This window comes from Branchiostoma floridae, chromosome 1 (genome assembly GCF_000003815.2).
Source record: "Branchiostoma floridae strain S238N-H82 chromosome 1, Bfl_VNyyK, whole genome shotgun sequence".
In the NCBI taxonomy this organism is placed as follows: domain Eukaryota; kingdom Metazoa; phylum Chordata; class Leptocardii; order Amphioxiformes; family Branchiostomatidae; genus Branchiostoma; species Branchiostoma floridae.
The window spans coordinates 5,432,717-5,458,005 of NC_049979.1; the positions used below are offsets into that span (position 1 = coordinate 5,432,717).

General features: G+C 41.0%; 1 protein-coding gene across 12 annotated transcripts in view; it reads right to left on the reverse strand.

The window, feature by feature from the left end:
* LOC118420113 (EH domain-binding protein 1-like) overlaps positions 1–25,289 on the reverse strand; it is a 51,276-nt gene that overhangs the window by 23,998 nt on the left and 1,989 nt on the right. The window contains exons 2-24 of one of the 12 annotated variants that reach the window (XM_035826862.1): positions 24,523–24,954; positions 22,133–22,190; positions 21,393–21,488; positions 20,713–20,766; positions 20,044–20,225; positions 15,234–15,454; positions 14,339–14,638; positions 13,006–13,182; positions 12,063–12,408; positions 10,942–11,188; positions 10,549–10,715; positions 10,046–10,094; positions 9,518–9,658; positions 8,347–8,877; positions 8,183–8,242; positions 7,417–7,548; positions 7,071–7,091; positions 6,637–6,784; positions 4,768–4,839; positions 3,632–3,640; positions 2,885–3,018; positions 2,460–2,474; positions 1,251–1,463 (exon numbers count right to left, since the gene is read on the reverse strand). In XM_035826862.1, the coding sequence (XP_035682755.1) occupies positions 1,251–1,463; positions 2,460–2,474; positions 2,885–3,018; positions 3,632–3,640; positions 4,768–4,839; positions 6,637–6,784; positions 7,071–7,091; positions 7,417–7,548; positions 8,183–8,242; positions 8,347–8,877; positions 9,518–9,658; positions 10,046–10,094; positions 10,549–10,715; positions 10,942–11,188; positions 12,063–12,408; positions 13,006–13,182; positions 14,339–14,638; positions 15,234–15,454; positions 20,044–20,225; positions 20,713–20,766; positions 21,393–21,488; positions 22,133–22,190; positions 24,523–24,626 (3,477 nt within the window). In that variant the 5' untranslated portion in view covers positions 24,627–24,954. Of the gene's footprint in view, positions 1–1,250; positions 1,464–2,459; positions 2,475–2,884; positions 3,019–3,631; positions 3,641–4,767; positions 4,840–6,636; positions 6,785–7,070; positions 7,092–7,416; positions 7,549–8,182; positions 8,243–8,346; positions 8,878–9,517; positions 9,659–10,045; positions 10,095–10,548; positions 10,716–10,941; positions 11,189–11,975; positions 12,409–13,005; positions 13,183–14,338; positions 14,639–15,233; positions 15,455–16,827; positions 16,936–20,043; positions 20,226–20,712; positions 20,767–21,392; positions 21,489–22,132; positions 22,191–24,522; positions 24,955–25,289 lie in introns of those variants that run through there. The other 11 variants (XM_035826819.1, XM_035826884.1, XM_035826841.1 and 8 more) reach the window with 11 other exon arrangements.

A 25,289-nucleotide genomic window follows, 5' to 3' on the forward strand; every position in this document is an offset into this window, starting at 1 on the left:
TTAGCCTGAAACTAGAACATGAACAATGTCTCCTCTTTCTTGTCACAACTTTTTACTGGTTCGGCTGATGAGCCAGTATCTCTTAATCTTAAAACAGGAAATGTAAACATCATAAAAAGTCATGATTGGACCATTCCCATCTGAAGCTTTTGTCTAACGTTGTTTGTGACATTATGGGTCATTAAACTTTATGCATTGATTTAGATACACCTGCTACGGCTTCAGTCATGATCTTTATCAAAAGACTTACATAGCAGATGATTTACATTCAAGGAATGCAGCCTGAGACAAAATTCATCAACAAACACTTTGGGTGTTGAAGAAGATAAATACTGTATACCAAATATAGTTTCTTGGTTAAGTAATTTTGATGAGAAACAACTGTCATATCGTTCTGTTTCAAAACCTTGGTTGTTTGAAGATGTTTTAAAATCTGTGTAAGAACATACCAGTGTTACAGCTTTTAACTTTAACTCAACACTATGATGATTAGGTATACATAAAATATCAATCTACACCTTTTCGTTGAACATTTTGGTAGGACATACTCCTTACTTATACTTGTGAGAGAGTGAGTACTTGTCATGCACAAGAATGAGTATTTGTGATTAGGGGTGGTACTGGTACGGTGTCTCGTTACAAAACTGTTTTTTCTTGTTGGACCGGTCCAGAAAAACAGGACCTGAAAAAAATCAGTGGACCAGATGCCGAATCGATAAGAAAATGACTAGATTATACTGGCAGGTGTTCAAGTGTTTTGGGGCTTACAGATCTAAGAAAAGAACAAGAGCGGCAAAGTAGAGGAGAATTATTTTCAAAATGTCAATTGATAGACCACCAAACAGAATCCTACTCAGGGAAATGGACCATTGTTTTGAGTGTCTCCCATTCACAAGTTTTCACAGATAATTATGTTCAGGTTCAGGTCTGGACCTGGACCTGTTGCTCTGGACCTGTACCTGACGTTTCTGTGCTGGTACCCACCCCTATTTGTGATGCAGGCATTTCCCTTACAACAAACATGACTATAAAACAACTGTGTTGTAAACATAGATAATCTCCAAACAGATCCTATGGTAGCATAAGATAGTTTCAAAAGCTGGCAGAGGAGTGAAGCCGACCTAGGAGCGTGTATGCCCCGGTGCCCATTTGACTCCCTTTGGTCGGCTTCACTCCTCTGCCAGCTTTGATACTATCTTGTAGCACCGTAGGATCTGCTTGGAGATTAAACATAGACATGAATGACTGACTTGCTCCTCCGGTTCCGGTTGAGGTTCGTTTTCTTCCGTGATGAGTTGTCCCTGCAGCGGGCTGGCCGCCCGTCCCTCCATGATGTCGCTGAAGGACTGCAGTTTTGTCCTGGAGGTCGGTGATACCTTGCTGGGACTGTCGCCCTCCCCGCCCTTGGTGCCCTTCTTGCTCCCCTCCCTCCCCACATAGATGACAGCTCCGGGCTCGTAATTCTGGGCATCGTATAAGAATGGCATGGCTTCAATAACCATGAAACAAACTTTCTCATGTACAAGATATGGACAAAATTTCTGTACATGAAAAATAATTCTGGGCATCATAAAGAATGCCATGGCTTCAATAGGCATGAAACAAACTTTCTCATGTAGAAGATATGGACAAAATTTCTGTACATGAAAAATAATTAAAGAGCTGCCAAAGCCCAGACTCACATTTCCCTTGAAACAGACTGACACAACCACTGATTCAGCAAAGAGAACTGCGAGCTAAAATACTAGGCTTTCCTTTGCATAATGGCATCTCCTTTGTAGTTCTTTCTTCAGATGTGCTTTGGCACAGGTGTAATTTTATTATGCATGTTTCACACAAAACAACAACAACAACAACAAATTTTACAAACACAACGCTAGCTGGATTGGCAATGTGCTTGGTTTTAAAGGTTAATGGTTTCAATGAACATTGAATAGTGAGTGGCTGAGATTGCAAGGACAGTGCACAGGCTCCCTACTTATCACAAGGCAAGTTATGAATTAGCTGGGCAGTAATGTGAAATCACTTGATGCAGCAGCATATCAGCAGTAACCCACACCACACCACACCAAGTGCAAGCAATGTAAGGCTACAGCACATTTATTTGTTGCTTCTCAGATCTTTTAGACAGGTCGTAAAAAAAAAATATTTTTCAAAAGGTCTGGGGTGAAGATGTACGGCTAGATAACACAGAAAACAACAGCCTGAGGATTTTATATGATAAATCCCTTGCTTTGATTTGTTCTGAATAAATGGCATTGTTTTTATACTGAAATTAAGTGTTGTGGCTCTGAATGATAATATTCACAGGTTTGTGATAGCAAAATCTGCATTATTTTTTCTCTGGACTTATTTTTTTCTAAATGAAAAAGAAAAAGAGACAGGCGAATCCGAGAAGCAACAAGTAAAATAGGCTTAAAGGCTGAAAGCAAACAAACAGTTCCACCATGACACCCTACCTCAGGTGACCTCGTCTGCAATGTCATGTTATAGAAGTGAAAAGAAAACAAGAAAACACCAGTTAATGTCTCTGTCTCACCATCTCATGGTCTAGGAAGGAAGCTATAAATGGTGAAAGTGTGTTACATATAAGGAAGATATACAAACATAGAAAATGTACATTCATTTGTATAAAGAATGAAATTATGCTTCACCTTGCTTTTGCCTTTAAGCATTAGTTACTTGGAAATATGTTTCTGTCATGTTGAATGTAGAGAAAACAGAAGAATGATGTACACCAAATAAACATGTCATTTCCTATTTGCCGCAGTAAACATGGTGCCTTTAATGATGTCACACCATGCATGTCTATCTAGCATGGAGGCTAGCAAGTTGTGGTCCTTTAGACCGACCTTCTGGACGTATACATGTACAATTCCCTTACCTTCTCTTTCTCCAGTTTGTTGGCGGTGTCAGCGAGAGTGTTGGCCAGTCCTGGCCGTGCCAACATCAGCTTCTTCAGCTTCAGGTCGGCCCTGCTGGCACTGCCACGCCCACTGCTCATCCTGTTCAAGGCACCTAAACGGACAGCAAACGTCTTAGAATCTACAGATGTCTCTCCTTGGGGTCCCAGCAGTGTTCTAGCCAGCCAAATTTTTTTTCTGTCGCCAGAATTTTAAATTTTGAAATCCTGCCGAGCACCGGATGTGTGACGATTCTAGGGGGGTCTCTTGGTAAATTTTGAAATCTAGACCCTCTGAAATGCTATTTCCTGCATTCTGAGGGGCAAATTTTGCTGGAAGACTCTGCTTCGTTCAATGGCATCTGTTTTGATATCTTTACATTACATTTTTTGTCCATCATAGAGGATAGAATGGGCAAATTTTGTTGTTGTTGTTGTTGTCCATCTCCAACAGCAAAATTCCGACGCAAAAAGGACGGATGCTGGCTAGAACCCTGGGTCCCAGTAATAAAAATGAGAACTTTGGTTAGGAATTAACTGCAATTTAACACAAAACAGAGGGGAGGGGATCATTGATTGGCAAATAGAAAACTTTTTTCCATGTACCATAACGGTATGTGGCAGTTGTAAGTTCACACTGGGTTATTATTTTTTTTTCAAGCAAATTGAAAACACTTGAAGGACAGTTCCATGGATGAAAGAATAGGGTTAAAAGTACACTATGCTCACCTATAAGACCTACGGCCAGTCAAATAAATGTCACTACTGAAACTGTGCCAACAGAGTGTGATTAAGGCAAAGTGGAGAAGGCAACCATCAAAAGCCATTTAACACAACAAACGACAAAGGTGAAGACAATAAGTAAAATGTACTTGACTTTCTTTACGTCCCATCTATTAAAGCAGGGTTCTCCCCAGAATTTTTTAGTATAGTGGAGGGGCTGGCAAAAATAACCCGTACCAACGCGCTGCACTTTCATGAAAATGGGTTCATTTTGCAATGACAGAGGGTGTCAAATACTACAAGTATAATATACTGTTGTTATTCCTTTGTTGTGAAGTGGCAAAACTACTATTGTTTTGATCATTGCTCATTCACAAGTTTTTGCAGACAATGCTGACTGGAAAAGTGATGCCACTTGGTACAAAAATCTGTGAATTGTCATTAATCTTAGCAAAACTAACAAAGAAAATAGGGAAGAAACACACTAAATTTGAAAAATAGTATAGTGGAGCTGGCTGAGGGTATAGTGGAGGGCCTCCCTTATTCCACTCTCTGGGGAGAACCCTGATTAAAGTTATGAAAACAAAACAAAAAGACTGATCCTAATTGTCATTGATATGGAACTGGTGTTGTACATTCTTTCAGGGTTGGACAAGTTTTCCTTACCTATCGGGCAAGCACAAAAAAATTTACTTGCCCGAACCCATTTTTCACCTGCCCAAAATTCAAATGTCACTGTGCTGCATTTTCACCTCCAGCAACGGAATTCTTATTATTGCCTCTATTTTTCTATGTTGACCATTGCTTGATGTCATGACTGAAAAAAGTAACAAGTATATCAAAATCACACTCAATGGAAAAATCAAACAGTGGGGTAGGTCATGCACTTGCCCCATCAGCACTTGCCCTGCCTAGACAATATGGCTATTGGACGTGTCCAACCCTGTCTTTAGTTTCTGTGTATAAAAAAGTTGCTTACAGACAGACACTTCAAACATGTATGGATATTTAAACATGCAAGTTTCTCATACTACATACTGTGATGGGACATAACAAAGCAGCACAAAAAAATTATACAGCAGAGAAATGGTTAATTGAATATGAGAAAAAAGTGTTAAAGAAACAAAAAGGGATAGACGTACCCTCACCCGAACCCGAATCAGGGCTTTGACTCTGGCTTGGCACCTTGGTCCCAAACTGATAAAACTGAAAGCCTGGGAAGTGGTGAAATGATATGATATGTACATGTGGGGTTGGTTTATGTGGTGTTGGGATACACAATGGGGAAAGGAAAAATAAAGTCAAGTAAGCATAGACAAGAGGCAAACACAAAATCCTCCACCAAAGGTTTAGCAACACACCCCTTTGTAGTTAGTTTGGTGTAAAGTTACAATACACTTTGGGTTTCTCGGGTAGTAATACTGTTGTGGAAAAAATGCTTGGAAGTTGGATACATATCAGTGCTTGAAATATCCTTTTTTTCAGCCAGGTTGCCCAGACGGCAACCTGAGTCAAAAGCGCCATCAACATTTCAGGTTGCCCACTTCCAAGATATTGCTTTCTTCAAATCAGCTTCTCATTTATTATCTTTTCTTCCAGTTGCATGTAACTACTTACATTTTGTATTTTGTCTCAACAGGAAATACAAACAAAAGCTATGCAAGTAGATAAGGGTTGTTATCACTGCAAAATTTCAGGTTGCCCACTGCACCACCTGGGTTTGAAACTAAGTTGCGCCAAGCAAAATGTGGTTTCATTTGCAAGTGTGCAAGTGGGTATTTCAAGCACTGCATATGAATGTAAAATCAAAGAATTTCTGAAAAAAAGAAAAAAAATCAATGGAACAGGTGGTCTAAAATATCATGACAATTATCTTGAAAAATCATAACCGCAATCACTAATAAATTAATCAAAGCAATCAATAGTGATAGTAATAATTCAATCCTCTGACAAAGTAACAATCCTTGTTTCGACCTTACTAAATTCATTTCAGAACGATTGGACTTGAGAGTAAATTCATAACAAAGAACAACTACAATAGATGAGGAAAGGTACCCAAGAAACAAGTGTGATGATGAATCTGACAGTGATTGTGACATTTCTTTGAACTGAGTAACTTATGACTGATCAAAGGAGATCACAAGATGAATCGATTTAGACTGGAGATCAACAGAGCCCTCTACCACATGGCATTGGAACAGCATGTCAGTAAAATCCTCTACAGATAATCACTCAGCAGAGCCCCCTCTCTTGTGGTAGTGGAATTGCAGTTATGGCTTTTAGACACTTCACTGGTCATATGTTGACAGAAATAAGCGTCAAGTTGGGTACAAAAAAGGCAATTCAGACAACTCAAGGCATGTGGTGGCTATTCCCAGACATTTTGTGGTAACTGAGAAAAATAAAATCAGGGGAGGTCTAAGAATTCCACAGTCAGGGCTTACAGCAATGTTCAGTGGAATTATGGTTAAGATTTTCAACATCTCACAGCAATTTTTTAAAGTAACATAATTTTAGGTAACTTTCATAACAGAGTGTAGAACAGTCAGGCTTTTAGCTTGGATTTATTATAGGGGGTCCAAATTTCTTGGTAAGTGATATATAGGCATGACTCTTGCAGGGGGGTCCAGAGGCATCCACCTTTCATGGTGCAGAGTTTTCAAGAATTTGAAATTAAAATGGTGCATTCTAAGGTTTTCTGAGGGCTAAATTACTGTACAGAGAGATCACAGTAGAAGACTGTGACCACAAACCACAAGTGGCATCCCTGGTCAATCAGAATTTCATGCTTGTCAGAGGATCTGCTCCCCAGTGTAAGGGCGTCTAGTGCCTCCAATTTCTGGTTATTTTAAGAAAAGCGCGTCCAGATGATGCCATGACGTATGCCTGGCTAAAAGCCTGAGAACATGGACTCCAGGAAGAATAGATTTTGCATTTGTAACGTCTAGTGGAGATCGAAATTAACAAATAAACAAACAAACAAACAGCCTTGGCCTGGTAAGTACTAGTACCTGCAGCAGACACGGATCTGGTCACCCCCTTGTGTGGAGAAGTGGAGCCGTCCAGCCCAGGCAGCTGGGGTTTGTTAATGCCAGCACGGGCTTCAGCTATCAGCAACCTGGCCCGCTCACGCAGCTGTCTCTGCCTCTCTTCCTCATCCTGGGTAAGGGCAGAGACAAAGAACCGTTAGTTATTTTCATCAACTGATAGACTGGACAGAATGATGCTGATTTGAAATTGCTACCAAATAATTGCGGCCACAGCAAACGTCACTTTCAGTAGTCAACAAACCAACAATAAAATGTACATAACAAATCCAATTTACATCTAAAGAATCAAATGTACTTAAAAAATACATGTATATGTAATGCCTAAAAGCACAACAGAGGAAATGGAAGACTAGGACAGGAGCGTAATGTAAGATGGAAAGTTTAGTTGTCCATACCTCTTCATCAGGTGATTCCGACTAACAAGTATGAGACAGCACAAGAAACAAATTGCAGCAAGGAGTCAACTTAATGTATTAAGTTACCCCAGTACTATACTATAAGTAGAGCGAATGTCATGAAAAAATGTGTACGGAAGCTGTGGTTACGATTGTTCATAACATTGTACGACATGCATCATCCCATTAATATCAATGATGGAAGCCACTTTTAACTGTGACAGTACTCTACATCTTTATGTAAATTTACTGGATCTGAGGACATTCTGTGATATCAAGATAGTATCAAGGCTCAGCATGTGGCAATTGATGATAATTCATGATAATACATGTACATGGTGCTTACGTTTGCAGGCCTGGCTGACTCAGTATTACGCCTCTGTAGTGCAGCTGACTTCTTCTGAATTGCATCCTTCCGGGCCTGTTCCAGCAGAAGGCGCGCTCTTTCCTTCAGCTCGTCATGTCTTGACAATGGGCCCTGAGAAAGTCAACAAAATCTTCTATGAATAGTTTCATCAGGTTGGTACGTCACTGAATTAAGAGACTCTTTTTACAACTCATTGCTTTATTCTCACCAACGTTTCAGTGACCGTCTATCACATTCTTCAGGGCCATTCTGACTGGTTTACATTGTACTGCTGGACAGGTGTCACTGCTCACAATGATTGTGTAAAAAGTTAGTTAAGTTAAAGTTAAACCCTTCCCGCGCCAAGGGTGGTGCCCATCTCTGGCGCATAGGGCGGTGCCCATCTCTGTTTCATTAGCCCTGGGCCACACACAACGCAATCACTACAGCAGGGGGCTAGTCCACTGGTAGTGGTGTGTGTTCAACTTCCATACTCTTTCCCGAATGCTGAGTGCTAAGCAGAGAAAGCAGCATGTATCATTTTTTTAGTCTTTGGTATGACTCGGCCGGGATCGAACTCACGACCTTCCGAATGCAAGGCGAACACTCTACCCACTAGGCCATTGCACCGGCTTGTGTAAAAAGAGTCTCTTTATTCAACAAAATCTTTCAAATTAGAAACCAAACGGGACTGTCTTGAGGATATTCTACAGAATTGAAATTCAGAATAAATCATCTACAAATGACAGAGTTGAGAGGGACTTACGTCTTGGAAACTAGCAGACTTGGGTATCTGGGGAAGTGTTCTTTTTGTCTTAGTGGTCTCCTGAAAAATAAGAATTACGTATGCATCAATTATATTGAGAAAGTAGTCAGACAAAATGTAACAAAGATACAGATTACCTCATTGGTATCATTATTTCTACTTACCTCTGTTGTGTCTGTGTCGTGCTCCTTGTCATGGTCCTTACTTTTCCTCTTGAAGGAAGACCTCAGCTTCTGTGCCAGTTCACCCTTACCGAACGACGGCGTGTAGGAAAACCCAAACTTGGTTGGAGACCTCTTTTTGTCTCCCTCGTCCTCACCATTCACCTGGTCTTCCGAGGCCGGGGATCCCGGCCCCTCGCTGCCCGACCCGCTCGTGTGTCTCTTCTTCTCACCCTCTATGCTCCCACTCCTGTGCCTGTCCTTTTTGCTCCCGCTTTTTCTTCTCTTCCTTTCGCTGAGTTCACCGTTGGCCATGCCATCTGGGCTGTGGGGCTCATGAGAACTGGGTGAAGATGGTACTTCTGGCTCTGTGGTAGGTTCCACACAGCTGGGGTCCTGGTCGGTGTCTGTCTCTAGTGGTTCTCTGGAGCTGATGACCTCCTGGTTAAAGGTGTCTGGGGAGATGGCCTCGTCTGTGCTGAAACTCCCCACTATGTACTTACTGTTCTGACTGGAGTCCTCCAGGCCAACAACCTACGGACAAATGTGACCAAAACTGTAATAACTGATGTTGATGTAGGTTAGACATCAGGGTAACAAGATGCACCAAAAAGTAGTTACTCATGCAACTGGATATGATTTTGGAAACAGTCAGACGATTCAACTACTATCCAGCAGTTTTCGTCAGTGACACTGAAGAGATCTTGTTGGAGAGGGTTTATATATCCTAGCTGTGAATTGATATGTAAAAGCGATCTAGAACAGGTTTATCATAACTATGAATCAATATTGCTCAAAAAGTTAATTTGAATTATCATTTGCAACCATGTTGTACTACATGTAAATGCCTCTTTGTCAGGGAAATAAAAAAAACTAACATGATCATATTTGTTACAGTTCCAGACTCCAGCAGAAATCTGAAGGATTCAAAATCTGGAGATCTCCCAAACAACCTATGCTGGACGTTAAGAGTAGGGTGACACAGGGCCCAAATTTTTTGTCTCTGGGCAATGAAAACCTCCCCAAATGCACCTATTTTGTGACGATGTATTGGCTATAAGTCAGATAGAAAATGCTTATATTCTAGTGTTAACAGTTGAAAAAGGTTCTCACCTGAATATCAGTGAAAGATTTATTGAAATATATAAAAAAATAAGTGACTGTTTTATCTCACCTCCAGCTCCTGCCCTGTGAAGTGTGTCCTGATCTGGTACAAGTATGTCATCACAGTCAGCTTGTCAGGCACGGCGAGCAGCACCATATCAGACGGCTCCAACAGCTTGGGGATTCCCACCTCTGCAAATCCCTCGTAAGCCTACAGGGGGAGCAAATCAACGGACACGAGTCGTCGATGAAGGTTAGACATCCAGGTAATAAGATACACTAAAAGCAGTTACTCAAGCAACTGGAACTGATTTTGGAAACGGTCAGACGTTTCAAACAACATTCGTTGTTTTTCGTCAGGGACACTGGGGAAATCTTATTGTAGAGGGTTTTTAAAGCCTAGTTGTTGTGCATATCAATTCACAGCTAGGATATAAAAAACCCTCTCCAACAAGAGTAATCCTTTTTGACTGCAACAACTGGTCTTCTCAAAATATATACAAGATTTGCTTTCAAATAATTGAAGAAAGTCTTTTTTAATCTAATCATTCTTTATTCCTTTCTAAGCTGACGAGAGTAAGGTCAACACGAAACTTACCTTTTTATTGTTTCCTTTGATGTCGTGTGGTGACAAGGAGGAAAAGTCACTAAGAAAGAAACAGGCATTAATATTAATCGATAAAGTTTATTTGCAAGTCCATGGCCAAAAGCTAATTGCAAGTACATGGTACAAACATAGGAGATGTACAAGTGACAATGGACAGTGATTAACATCATTGTAAGAAGAGGCCAGTCGAATACTAGTGTTGGCTATTTCTAAACAGGTTGAGTTTAATAAAAATCAAAATGTGTTTCGTCTTCCACTACTTTTTTATAGAGTCTGACGTATTTACAAATTCTTTCACACACTGGTAATCTTTTACATCACCCTCTTTCTATTTCACAAGGATAAGCGCTGATTCTGACTTTGCTTACAGCAGAAATAAACATGCTTAATCATCGCTGAAGTCTCATTGCCATTATTGACATGTAGCCAGAGGTACATGTAGTAGTAGTAGGTTAACTGCAAGTAGTAGACAAGGTGAAGGGCCATAAACTCACATCATGTTGGGCTGGAAGTGATGTAAGATGGCACAGAACGCGAGGCCATTTCTCCATGACGTGGTGAAGTTGGTAACTTTGACCCCTCGGTACCCCTTGGTGGCTTCCTTGCACCACTCCAACAGGTCTTGTGTTGCAGAAGGCTTCTTACTCATCTTTGGAGTGCTCTGGATGGTTTACAAAATTTAGTTTTAAAAAACATAGAGCTTAAAACACAGCTTTCCATGAAGGATAGGATGTAAGGCCACACCGACTTAATTTTAACAAAAACTTTATTAGGCTTGCCCTTACTAGAACACTGCAACTCCAAACTTTCTACCTCAAAATGTTGTCATAGCATCCTCAACAAGAGTACCCACAATTCAGAAAGGCAACCGTACTACATAAACCAACCTCCTCATTCTTGTTCTCCTTCTCTGCTTGCGAAGTGTCAATTTCTTGGGGAGATTCCTTCTGAGATTCCTTCTTTTCTAGACTGGTCCTTGGCTTGGGCGTGGGAGTCTTGGGGCTAGGTGGTCTGGGGGCTTCCTTCTTTGGGGACGGTGTCTTCTGTTCTTTTTTGCCCTCCGAGGACCTTCTTTTGACAATATCTACGCTCCTCTCCTCTGCTGGTGAAGGTGGTGTATGGAAAGGGTTGCTTCTACATATTCAAAAAAATAAAAACAGGTATACAGTACTTAGCATGAAAGTTCATCTGTGTTGGTAAATGACATGATTATGGATAAACTAAACTTTACCAGGTACCTAAACAACACAAACATTGATTGGCACTTACCCCAAATTCCGTGAACAAGGCTGACGGAGTCGGCCGAAAGTCCCAAACAATTTTGGTGTTGGTCAGGTAAAGTTTAGTTTATTCATAAGGTATACTTACCGCTTACCGCTTACCGGTCCCTTGGTCATAAGGTATACGGTACATTAAAAACATTGACAGGCTCATTAAATGTCTTGACAGGTGTGTTTGTGTTCCACATGTATGAGGCGAATGAAAATTTGTATCTGATTAACTAGTAAGAGAGGAGAAAGAAGACAATCTCTACATGCTTACTCCAAAATCATTCAAAAAAGAACTTAAGAAGGCAGGACAATTACATGTACGTTGATGGCAAAAGATAGCAATAAAGAAGACTTTCAACTAATGATAATGTTAGAACATGAAGAATGACCACGAAGTATAAACTTGCTACATAAATGTCTATGATGTAGGTGCATGTGGATTGTTCTTAGCTGCATTGGCTGTTACCACCTATTAAATATAAAAGAAAAAAATAGCAATGGTTCCTGAACTATTTTAGTATGATTCATACTTCCTATATTCAGAGTGGTGCAGGTAAAATTTGTCTGGTGCAGGTAATTTTCAATGTTATTATGCAGAAAAAAGTATTTTGAGCCCTGTAAAAGATGACAGTAAGAAGGACAGTACTCACTCATCTAGCTCTTCCTCCACCTCACATGGTTTAGAGTCTTTAGACCCTTTCACCTTGTCCCCACCACCTCCAAACCCAAACAGATACCTGGACAGGTCCACCCCAGAGTCCTTGTCTTTGTCCTTCTTCTTCTTTTTCTTCCTCTTGGGTGCTTTAGGTAGAGGATCAGCCTCACTCTTAGCTGTCTCCAGCCCTTCTGTGGAACCTGACTCGTCAAACGGATTTGACGGTTTGCTAGGAGCATCAAAAGGATTTGTCGTCTCCTCTGGCTCATCAAACGGATTTAGAGAATCTTTTCTTTTGGGTTCTTTGATGTCTTCTGCGAAAGGATTTTTCTCCTCTTCCTCATCCATGTAGGGAATGCTTTCTTCAAAGTTGTCACCGACTGAGGCTTTTGGCGATGACTTCGCCTTGCACTTCTGGAAAAGGGACGCTGTGAAGAAATGACAAGTGGCAGTCAGAGGCTTATAGACAATATTTGTTACCACCCTTCTATAACTCAGCCTCTATAACTATTCAAACTGCAAACTATGAGCTCTTCTACACCAGACCAGAGGGTTTTTTCTCGTTTGCAAGCTGAAACACCATGCATAGGGAGCCAAGGAGAAGACGACAAAGGGTTCTAGACATGCCACAGAAAGATACATGTACATCAACAGCATGGATACAGACATGAAGGTAGAAATGGAATATTGTCATGGAGGCTGACAGGCACATGTAACAGGGTAGGCTTGAGACAGACAGTTTGTATGACAGTTGTGTACAAGTTGCCAGACAGTACATTGCACAGAAATTATTGGTATTAATCAACAATGTCACATGTAACTGATTACCACAGTATTACAGCGAATATGCACACAAAAGCCATGCACTCTGGGATGATAGCTGGTCACACACAGTAAGTAAGACAAGTCCACATGTATGAGGGAGACTGAGAGGGAGAGCACAGCGCACATACAGATTTCATCCATGGCTGTTTCAACTGGCGGTGAGGGAATGTTTTCTGGGTCCTTATCCCAACTCTGCTTACTTGGAAGTCCGGCATTTTCAGGGTCATCTTCATCATTAGTTTCTGATTGGTTTGCCTCGACAGGCTTGTCGTTATCATGTCTTGAATCACTGAGAGAATTGCGGGATGTGGCATCGGGGGCTCCCATAGAGGTAGTGTCATTCAAGGGGTTAGGAACGGCGTCATTGTGAACTGTTGCTGAAAAATCAGAATGTTGGAAAGTCCTGTATACTGCACGAGCTTTGTAAAGCCTGGATGCCATCCTGATTAGTTTACAATTACAGTTCATACAGCTGTCTTCTTCCACAGTCACTACTTCTGCCTTAGCCTAGGTACCTTTCGGATAGCAGTTTGCTCCAACATTTATTATACACTATATACAGTCGCTTCTCTGCTATTCTGTCTGGGAACCTTGACATCTCTAAATCTAATGTCTGGAATTGTCCAAAAATTGGACAAGAGCACTGTTGGGTCCCTACACATTAGCATATAAAGGAATAGCTTCAAGCGCTCACTCAAACTGGCGTTCCAACTTCCGAAATGCTCTCCGTCCGCTCGTGGGAGGCCTGTTGTCATCGAGCAAGTGCTCCTTAATTCCCTCATCAACTGACATCACCACCAAATGTTTTGAATGCGCTGGTCTCCAGACGGGTAGCAGAAGCGAACATAGGAGCAAACTACTATCCAGGTGGTACCCAGGCTACTTCTGCCTGTGAAAGCAGGCACAAACTGACCAGGATAGCACCCAGGCAAGGGATTTCTCTGATATGACTATGAGTTTTAGCAATTCAAAAGACATCTACCAAACTGTCTACCGGTAAAGGCAGCATTAAACAGCTATGGGCTAAGAATAAGAAAAACACACACACATCAAACATGGTAAAATTGACTTCCCAGCATAGTATATGTAGCACATAGCATGACAACTTTTTCTCTCAGCCAGCATAAAGACCTAAATACAGAATGCAGACTCCCAGTTCTCAATTATTCAGCTAGAACTGTTTCAGGTGAAAACACAGGAATGTGAGCTGCATACGAAGCAACACTACTCAACAAATCTTTAAAAATCCATGCTCGGGATTCATACTTTTTTCTCATGCTCACACTAGAAACAACCATTTCCAATCACGGTAACACTGAAGCAATTTACAAATGACCTTCTGACAGTTTGTCTCAGGTGAGAACACTGGAATGTGAACTGCATATGAAGCAGCACTACTCAAATCTTTTTAAAAATCCATGCCAGAGATTCAGTCCTGTCATTCTTCTTGCTCATGCTCACACTAGAAACAACCATTTCCAAACATGGTCACACCAATGAGGCACAGGCTAATTAATGATAATTACAAATGACCTTCTGACAGTTTGTCCCGATCTTCAGACGCTTTCTTGGGGACACCTTTATCGTCGTTGACCGCTGGCTGAGGGACACCACACTGTTTCTCTTCATTACTGACTACAGTGGACCGTACCACCTTTTCTTTGACCCATTGAGAGGTGCTTGGCACAGGCTCGTCTGACTGCTTGTCAGGCTTTGTTATTTGTTTAACTCCAATGTCTTTCTCAGCAGCTAGAGGAGTGCTCATGGTTTGCCTGTCTTTATGGGACTCTTGGCAAGGCTGTACTGTAGCTTCACCGTTACGCACTACTATTACTGTAACAGGAATAAACTCAACATCATCCACCCAAATACAATACACCTGTCCCGAATCATCTTACATGTAAAGGGTACAATATTTCTTTAAGTATCTTGTCCAGTGTTCTAGCAAGCCTGAAATTTTTTTCTGGCCCCTAGATTTTTAATGGTAAACCGGTCAAGCCTAGGGGGGTCTGCGGTATGCTCCCTTGGGAAAATTGTGAAATGTAGACCCTCTGAAATGCTATTTCCTGCATTTTGAGGGGCAAATTTGGCTGGTAGACTCAGCTTGGTTCAATGGCATCTGTTTTGGTGAAAAAACCCACAGGGATTTCAGCTCACAGAGGACAGAATGGGCAAACTTTTGTGCCGTCCCCAGCAGCAATATTCCGGCAAAAGACGGAAAAAAGGACACTGGCTAGAACCCTGATCTTGTCACTACTATTTTGGCTTTCTGCATCTTTGAGCATTGACTAAATCTTGTATAGGAGGCCAATTTGGCAAATCTAGCAAAACAATGCTGCAGAAAACAAGATGTGGTGACCAGAAGATGTAAAAGCAGATGAAGTGGAACAAAGCATCTGCAACAAAATAAGAACCATATACCACATACCCGTCGTGACTTCCTTTGGTTCAGAAAAGGGATTTCCTTCATCTTCCTGTTCTTCATCATCAATCTGCCGTAATTTTGCCATCAGGTCGGCGTACTGTGCGTTAACCTCTTCCCTCTGAGCCGAGGTGTCGGCAGTCTCCTCGTCCTCAAAGTCATCGATATTGCCGATATCTGGTTGGTGGAAGCTCATAAGGCTGGCAATGCTCTGCATGTCCTCATCTCTGTAAAACAGTCATAGGTAGGGTTATAAACAACGGCTACTTGGAAAAAACAATCTTGAGGGGATTTTCCTGAGTTAGTTCTCTGCCTCCTCTCTCCTCTCTACCTTCTACTGCATGCTACCTACAGACCCTGTACCCCTGGAAAGAAGACCTCTCCTGTTAAGAATAAGTACTCCAAGCTCAAGACCTATTCATGCTGGCTTCAGTATGATTCATCTACTCGCTACACACATTCTGGTACTTTCTAACCAAAGTCGGAATGGTTGTTGCCTCTGATAAAGCTCTATCTATGACATTCTTTTAGTCTGGAGTCAACCACACTGATAGATTCATTTATGAACATACAACTTGATGTCCAACAAAGCAACAGTGGCAGCTTTCTTCTTTGTTTGCTGTATTCTCAATTTCATTTTGAGAGCATCATTTGCTATTGTTGATTAGAACTTGGCTTTGGGAGGACTATTCTTCAAGTGATAAGGTTGATACCAGGCTACTAATCTCAAAGCACATTCTACAATGGCATAAGATAGTACCAAACTGGCCAAGGAGTGTATTCAGACAGCTTCACTCCTCTGCCAGCTTTTGATACTATCTTATGCTACTGTAGGATCTGCTTGGAGATTACCAGGCTACATGGTTAGATGACATAAAGAGCCTTACCAGAGATCTAGACCCGTCACAGCAAGGTTGGCAGTTGGCACATACACAAAAATGTACATATAATTCTCCTACATAGCTACTCTATAGCCTATGCCATGCACCACATTACACCTCTACACCGTATGGCCATGGGATGGACAACAACACCGGGTTAACTGAGGGCAGACAGGTGGGGTGACAGTTGAAGGCTGCGTGAGAGAGTGCACGTGACGGTAAACACATGGGGAGGTGCCAGGGTTGTAGCCAGCCTGAAATCATTTTCCATCCCCTCAATTTCCAAGGGGTTCTGGGGGCATGCTCCAGAGGAAAAGTGTGAAATCTAGACCCTTTGAAACACTATTTCCTGTATTTTGAGGTGTAAATTTTGCTGGTAGACTAAGCTGTTCAACGCCATCTGTTTTGGTGAAAAATTACACAAGGGAGACAGTTTTTCTTATATCTTTACATATTTTTCCGTCACAGAGGACGGAATGGGCAAAATTGTTTTCTGTCTCCAGCTGCAAATTTCTGTCAAAGGACGGAAGGACGGGTGCTGGCTACAACCCTGGGAGGTGCTGATCAGGCCCAGTCAAGAGAAAGGTCCAGAAATACCATGAGAAACCCTGGAAAAAGACTGGAAGGTCTCGTAGTTAGAATAACAGATCTCCTTAAGGTCCTACACCACAGGGAATGGTTGCTGTGTGATTCTGTCAACTACACATTATACAGTTTACCCAGCCAGAGCTGTCATAGAGTTTCTCATGGTACGTGTCTCATCATTGGAACGCCATTTACGCATTGGTAGGTTCCGGAAGAAGGGGACCCGGACCCTTTTCGTAACCCTAGAGGAAAAAAGGGAATAGTGTTGTACAAAATAACGAGCTGGCATAAGGCCACACCAATCTTATTTGTTTCTTCTCAGATTTTCTAAGAAAAAAATTTGGGTGAAGATATGCCTTAAAATAAGTAATACCCCCCCAAAAAAAACTGCCTGAGGAGTTTAATGGCACGTTTCATACAATGAATCCCTTCCTTTGATTTGTTACTAATGTTCTGAATAAAAGGCATTGTGCTGATACTGAGATGATGTGTATGTTGCTCTGAATGGTAATATTTACAGGTTTGTTGTAGCAAAACCCTGTATTGTTTTTCTTGGCCCTAAATTTTTGGGGGGAAATGAAAAAAAAAATGGACAGGCGAATCCGAGAAGCAACAAATCAAATTGGTGTGGCCTAATTAGTAAATATAAATGCACGGATAAACATTCTTCAAGTTACCGATAGTCTGTCACCATGGGGTTGTTACAGAGTGCAGAAAGCAAGGTTGGGCCTGATCAATGATCAGTGCAGAGTTAATCAATATATGGAGAGAAGGCATGCATGCATGCAATGCATTGAGTCAAGCATGGAAAACTTTATGTATCATACATTGTACTACCCTTAAATGTAGTAGCAACGAATGATCTAACTATGAGATACACATGTACTGTGAACAGAAGACACATGTTACCAGGGGTTTCGTATTCAACTAAATATGGCTGCGTCACCAGCTGATACTTTAACTTACATGCAATTATGCAATCGATGAAAAGTCTCTTTGCTCTAACTCTAAAGGTGGTATCTCACTGCACTTGGGGCACCGGTGCGGCACTGTGGGGTTCGTTCACTGCGGCACTGTTGTGTTATTTTCTCCGATTTTTTATAATTTAGGTATTACGTAATACGTAGAAGCATGACTTAGAAGCAGGGTTGTAGCCAGCCTGAAATCATTTTCAGTCCTCTAGATTTTAAATCAGAAAGAACGAGACGTCGAGCCGAAGGCATAACGTTCCTAAGGGGATCCGGGGGCATACTCCCCGGAATGATTTTGAAATCTAGACCCTCTGAAACCCAATTTCCTGCATTTTGAGGTGTCGATTTTGCTGGTAGACTAAGCTGTTCATCTGTTTTGGTGAACAATTACACAAAAAGAAAAAGTTTTTTTTAATATCTTTACTGACTTTACATATAGTTTTTGTCCATTACAGAGGACGGAATGGGCACATTTTTTTTCAGTCCCCAGCTGCAAAATTCCTTCAAAGGACTGAAAGACAGGTGCTGGCTACAACCCTGCTTAGAAGACAAGAACATACACAAACACTGCAGTGTCGCACCGGTGCGCCAAGTGCAGTGAGATACCACCTTAAGGGCTGCTGATCAGCCATAGGCAAGTCTGAATATGAAGCCCCGACATGAGAAGGCAAGGAGGCAGGGCTCGAAATACCACCTGCATATGCATGTTAGTGCATGTAAAATTGGAGCTGTGCAGGTATTTCTGGTGTCTACCTGCACCTAACCTGCACTGGTCCATGTACTGTGATTTAACATAAATGTCCTATGATGTAGGTGTATGTGGATTGTTATTAGCTGCATTGACTGTTGCCACCTATTAGTTATAAAAGAAAACATAGCAATGGTTCCTCAACAATTTTAGTATGACCCATACTTCCTAAATTCAGAGTGGTGCAGGTAAAGTTTGTCTGGTGCAGGTAATTCTCAATGTTACCTGCACCAGTGCAGGTATGCGGAAAAAAGTATTTCGAGCCCTACAAGGAGGTGAGGTTAACCAATTTGTACCATACAATACCTGAACATACGACCTGTTTAACTTTAAGGCACCTAGAATTGAAGAATGTATTTCAAAGAACCTCTGCCCAACCTCTACTCTACCCATACACACAGTCATTGACAAGAACTATCATGTTGGTTGGACTCCATACATAAAGACACATGAATATTTACTACTAGAGTCGATTCCATATTACCGAGAGGGTGTTTCTTGCCTTTTGTTCTAACAATTTGGAAATCTTTGTAACAATCTAACTGTGATAAGTAACTGTTTAGAACTATTTACAACATCTATGTGACGTTCTAAATGTTTCTATAGTATTCAAACATGTTACAAACATTTCTAACATCAAATACATTATTTCTGTTAGTTTCTAAACTGTTCCAACATAGATGCATCATTTGTGATCACATGTTCGAACATGGAAACAATATGATAAAACTGGGTCAGTGGGCTGGGAAGAGGGCAATTCACACATCCCTGCCAAGTGCAGGAAATTATGTCTGTCTGCCACCTTCTCACAAAAGACTCACCAGTTTATACTAAAGAAAATCTAAAAATACAAGAGCCAAACAAAGGACCAAGCTTAGCAGCTTTGTTTATGGGGTCAATAAAAGTTTTTATGGAGGGAAAAAATGACACAAAATGTTGGAACATGTTGGAACAATAACAAAAACACATAGATGTTTGAAAATTGTTCTAAATAAAGAGATAATGATATCATTACTTTCCCAAATGTTCCAACAAATATAAAAAGGTTCAAACATGTTTAAACTTTCATTTTGAAATGTTTGAACAATTTCGAACTTTAGTGACTGAAATGTTCTTTTACTCAAAATAGTTCAAACTTATTACAAATATTATTTCAAAACCATCTCGGTGACTTGGAATTGACTCTACTCACCATTCTGCAATTGAAAAGATATTTAAGTTCAAAAGATAAAAACTCAGTATCACAGCAATATAATGGACACCTCCTTTATGGCCTTCATGTTCAACTTTTGGTTGGCAAGAAATGTGCTAGCAAACTGGTTTTGACAAGAACTGCCAAATGCAAGAATGACCACATAAAGGCACTTGAAAACATATTGTCAAATAAACCAACAGTAACTTTTTAGATGTTTAAAACTTTGCAGCAAGTCAAGTCTTCTCTTCCATAAGAATACCAATCTTCAGAACAATCATACAAAAGAATGGATGAAGCCATTTATCTTCCATGTTCATCAACGGATTTGACCTTTCCAACCTTCTATTCACAAAGCTCTTACTAAAATATAGACTTAACTATAGTACAGGATTAGTGTGAAAACCTGCAGTATTAGACTGAGTCTCTGAACACTTACGTGGCCTTTCCCTCTCTGAGGAAGACACATGACAGGGTGAAGTGTAAGGTAGCAGACACCACTTTCTTGGTGAGTGGTCGCAGCTTGAGCTTGAGCTCCTGTTGAGTTGGGATTGCACTAGCATATTCCCTCATGTTGATGTTGGCTGTGGCTAACTTTCTCCGTTTCCCAGTCTTGGACTCCTTTGAACATTAATAAATACAGATTCTGGTATTATTTAATGACCGTGTTGTCTACAGTTGGGTATAATAATAATAATATTTAGCAAAGCTAAGAACAGCTCTGCATTATCACTATGTTACTTTGCTACCTGTAGCATGTGTTTACGTGACCTCAAGTCCACGAGTTACTTTTTACCATCATAACATCAAGCAATAGTCAACATAGAAAAATAGAGGCAATAATAATAATTCCATTGCTGGAAGTGAAAATACATATTAAAGTGACATTTAAATTTTGGGCAAGTGAAAAATTGGTTCAGGCAAGTAAATTTTTCATGTGATTGCCCAATAGGACAAGTGAATTTTAGAAAACTTGTCGAACCCTGGGCCTGCCATTCTCTATGTCCCCCTTTATGTGTAAAAATAGCACTACTATGTACACTTACTTGCAGGTTCTCCAAATTATCAAGCTACAAAGCAAGGAAACATTTTGATGAATCATACTCACATCCTCTATTACGAATGTCCATTCCTTGTCATCCCACTCTGGGTTATTGGGATCCTGCAAGGAAATAAATGCAAAAGTTCTAAGAAAAAAGGACAACAAAAAAAAGTGAACAAGTGAACAAAACCATTGTTAATGTTATCCCAGTAGTATCCATTGAAGTGATATCAGAATAGTAAGTATTTTTGCCACCAAACTGCTTTCAACAGTAATAAGAAAGGTTTTGCCAAGATAGTGAAATATTCACTCAAAAAAAACTTGCCTGTAATGCCTGGTAAAATCAACAAGATGCTACATACTATTGGCCTAGCCTGATTAAATCTCGCTTATAGCAGCCCGCCCAACAGCACAGGCCAGCAGAGTTTGTGTCAAACAGACTACTTTTGGCCCTTTGAGCCCCAAGGAGATATGAGGAAAAGGATTTCTAACCATTTTTCCCTATGTTTTACCCTGACCTCAGCTTAGCAGCTGGGCTGACAAATTTTCATCTGCCAGGATGCTGTTGTACAGCACTGAGGGGACCGACTGTCACCCGGTGGGGGGGCTGAATCGCGAAGGTCTGGAGCGAGCTGCCATTTGGCACCACTCAAGTGACCTCAATATGACAGTAATTGCCCCAAGTTAGGCCAAGGGACTGTGGGTTTCATAAACGTATGAGGAAAAGAGTCAAAGTCAAGACCCACCTGAAAGAGTGTGACTGTGATCTCCACATTCTCTGGTACCGGCCACACCACCGCCCCCCTGTACGGGTTCTTGATGCCTGGCTGCCATGTGTGCAGCTGGAGGAACAATATTTAACACACACGTGACATGTGTGACATGGAATAACATCAGGACATGTGTGACATGGAATAACATCAGGACATGTGTGACATGGAATAACATCAGGACATGTGTGACATGGAATAACATCAGGAATAACAAGTGGTTAACACTCTGACATTCTTTTCTTTTTTCTCAGAATAGGGAAGGCAATCTCTCGAGCCGCCTTCGTAACCCCTGCCTCGCCTATTGAGACGGTGAAGTAATGCTTGCCTAAGCTTAATCATGTTTCTGACTTAGGGACAAGAGATGCTGCTACAGTTATCACTATGGGTCACTCTTCATCACCATTATGGTCATCAGGTCCTACGAACTTGATTTGAAAAAAAAAATACATAATACTAACTTAAGTAACATTCAATTTTCTTTGAATGTTGTCACTGATACCAATGCAATGTTAAACCTCCTTGCTGATACAATATGCCTGGCAAGGCAAAACCTTTTGTGGTCATACCTCAAAACGTACATGCAACACATACATAACTAAATGCAGCAATAACATAAACATTGTCTAACTAAAATATGTTTAATAGACAGTGGCAATAGGATTGCTGTGTTGTACAGCCTACCTAAACATTGTACTAGTAATCCACAAGCATACCTTGCTGTAATTCTTCCGTATCCTTCTTGTCCACAGTACACACAGCTTGTTTGGTTGCCTTTGTAGAAATAAAAAAGGAAAGGTCAACACAACCAGCAAAACATGCATGCTAACATACAGCACTTTCACTTTTGTATGCTCACACCACTTGGGGTCCAAAGGATTCAATAGATCAATTTGCTTCTTTTCAAAACTTAATTGCCTTTGTTGCAAAACAGTAACCAACAATAATACCCAATTTCGAAATCATCGGTGATCTTGTGATTCTCACCTCTATTTACCTCCTCCTGAGGTAGCCTTTTGTTTTAGTACTGCATTTGTATTGGTGATGGACTTGGGCAGAGGATAAGGACCATTCTGCCCTTCACCAACTTGGCCCATGGAACTCTGCCTGACACCCTGGTCAACTCTGTGAGAGTTACATACGTTAGGTTTAGGTAAACTCCTTGCAGGCTTCGGATCCGCGGGCCTCGATTTTCAACGTTGGCCATTCGGACAGGGCAAAGACTCCCTATCACGGCAAACTACCTTCCACAGCAAACTCCCTTCATCGGCAACCTCCCTTTCCCGGCACAAGAGAACATAGCCAACGTTGAAAATCGCGGACCAATGCCCACTTCCCCCAAAAAAACCCAGCCCCGTTCCGAAGACTGCAATGGAGTCCAAGGTTTAGGGCATTGGGCCAAGTTGACCAGGGTGATTAGCTATAGCCATCTGCCATGTGGTAAAGGGGTGAACAATCCGACATCCTTTAGGCAGTAGGGGAAGGATTAACCTGCTTGCACTTGAAAACACATGATGTACAGTTGTGCATGTATATATTGAAACATGCCAAAGAGATTCCAGCCACCAGGGGAAGCCAAAGTAAAATCTACCAAGTCATGCCCTGGACACATGCCTGCCATGCCTCTTACATGTCCAATATTTCAACTGACTCACATGATTGTAGTACATTTTTGGTGCTGTCGCTGAATATCTTCAATATTGAGCTGGACAATTTTGTCAATTTTTCCACTCTATGTCATATGAGTATACATTGCAAAATTTGCATGAGGAAGAAAGCGTTTTACTGCTTAATAATATGTATGTAGCTGCAAAATCGATATCCTATAGTTGAGTCAGCACACACATGTTTATCAGTTTCCGGACAATGAGAGAGTGTTTGATATGATGTGAAACCATTTCACAGCTGTTTACTTCCACTTCCCTTTCAAGAGGAAGCAAACTGCACCATTTACTAATACTTGTAGTATTCAGCAAAATTTCCAGATTGTTATGCGAAATTTTCTTCTTTTAGTCAGACATAGAGACAGGGAGCAAACCATACTGCCAAAAGGAAAAAAAAAGCCTATTTAATTTATACTTAGTCTAGTAATATTGTCATCAATATAAACTATTTGTTATTGTACATTCCCTTCGCATAGCCATACACGTGTATATACAGACCCTGACCTCTCATTGTAAATATTGTTGTTGATAAGTGACGTTATATATTCCATTATAGATGATATGTATGTCATCCTACACCTTGTATATACTGTATAAATGTACTTTTGTATTTCACCTCTATCCTTTACGAACTTAGAAAACTGTTATTGATAAGTATCCTGTTCAAATCCACATGTATTGTCTCAGTTTTGTCAGCAGGGTTAGCCCTTTGTAATAGCCATAGGCTAGTTGGGGAGCCCTGGCTGTGTGTCCTGAACAGCCAAACCAATAAATAAATAAATAAACATTCCCTTCCTGTCCTTTCAGTGGTTATCAAATCATCATTGATTTTCTCACTAGGTCCAATATGTGTAATCCAATTGCCTTGGGTGAAAATGGCCCTAAAATCATTGCCGTGTGGTAACTGATTCCATCTACCATTGAAGCTGACAACAGGGTCAAGGGTAGGGCATCTTTGCTGGCCTCCAGTACAATCAGCTGACTGGGACAAATGGTTTTGATCAACCTTTCTTGGGGTCCCTTTTTCAGTAGCTGACTTGAGATCAGGTGGATGTTGAACAGGAGAGACAAGCTTGAGAAACAAGGAACGGCTGTATAGGTGGTAAAACTGCCATTATGACAACCATTAGTAGTTATTACATACATTTACGAAGCATGCAACATGCAATTTTGAGCTGAGTCGGCATATTCTTCTCATGATGTAGCTGTAGCTGTGGCCACAGTTTAAGCTGACACAACAAGTCACAAAGGCATCTGCTATGATATCCAATATCGATACATTTTTGTATGTCCTTGTATTGTAACATAAGAACCTCTTCTGGACTATAACACAGCACTCAGTCCCAGACCTGACTCTAGAACACAAAACAATATGAACCAATCGTAGTCAGGCGTACGCCCATGGCCTTCATCTATCTCTAAAAATAACTTGCACCACCTACCACTTCTTAGTGCATTCCACCGTCAGTTCCTGATACGAGGCGATGAACTGGAATTTGGCCGCTTTCTTGTTGACGCGCTGAAGCCTCTTCCAGACAGAGCCCATGTTTGTAACAGCGTGGACTATTGATTGTACCTCGTACACTGTATAATGACCACTTGTGATGGACGTTTTTGATCAGGCTCAAATAATACTGGTAGCAGTTGGGTTGAGTGTGTCTAGTTTGTCACAGGTCAACAGCTGGAGTCAGGTATTGTTTCCTAGTAATGCATCAGATATTGGAAGGCACGGCATGCCATTTAAGGCCCATTTGTTCAACAGTTTTTATCATTAGGTCATATGACAGACTTGCCGTCCACGAGGCCTTGCTTCTTTAAATGTCCAGAAATGCCCGATGATGTCATCACTTCTGCATTGTGCCGATGCTGAAATCCTATGGGAAAAGATGGAAGATTCAATCACTGAATGACTCTGAAGGGTTAGACGTATTAGCAAAAATTAACACAACCAAAACAAATTACTGTAAATGCATTTATTTTCGCAGAGTTTTAATTTCGCAGTAGCAGGAAAAAGGACTGTTCACAGTGGTTTTAAGTTTGCGGTAGCACCATGCACTCTAGTCTTTTACTACCATGGAAAAATGTTTGCGGTGGTTTTAAGTTTGTGGTGAATTTGTAACGCAAAAACCGCGAACATAAGACCACCGTGAAAATTTCTGCATTTACAGTACCTAGACCTATTCCAAGGTTATCAACACAGAAATCTGTG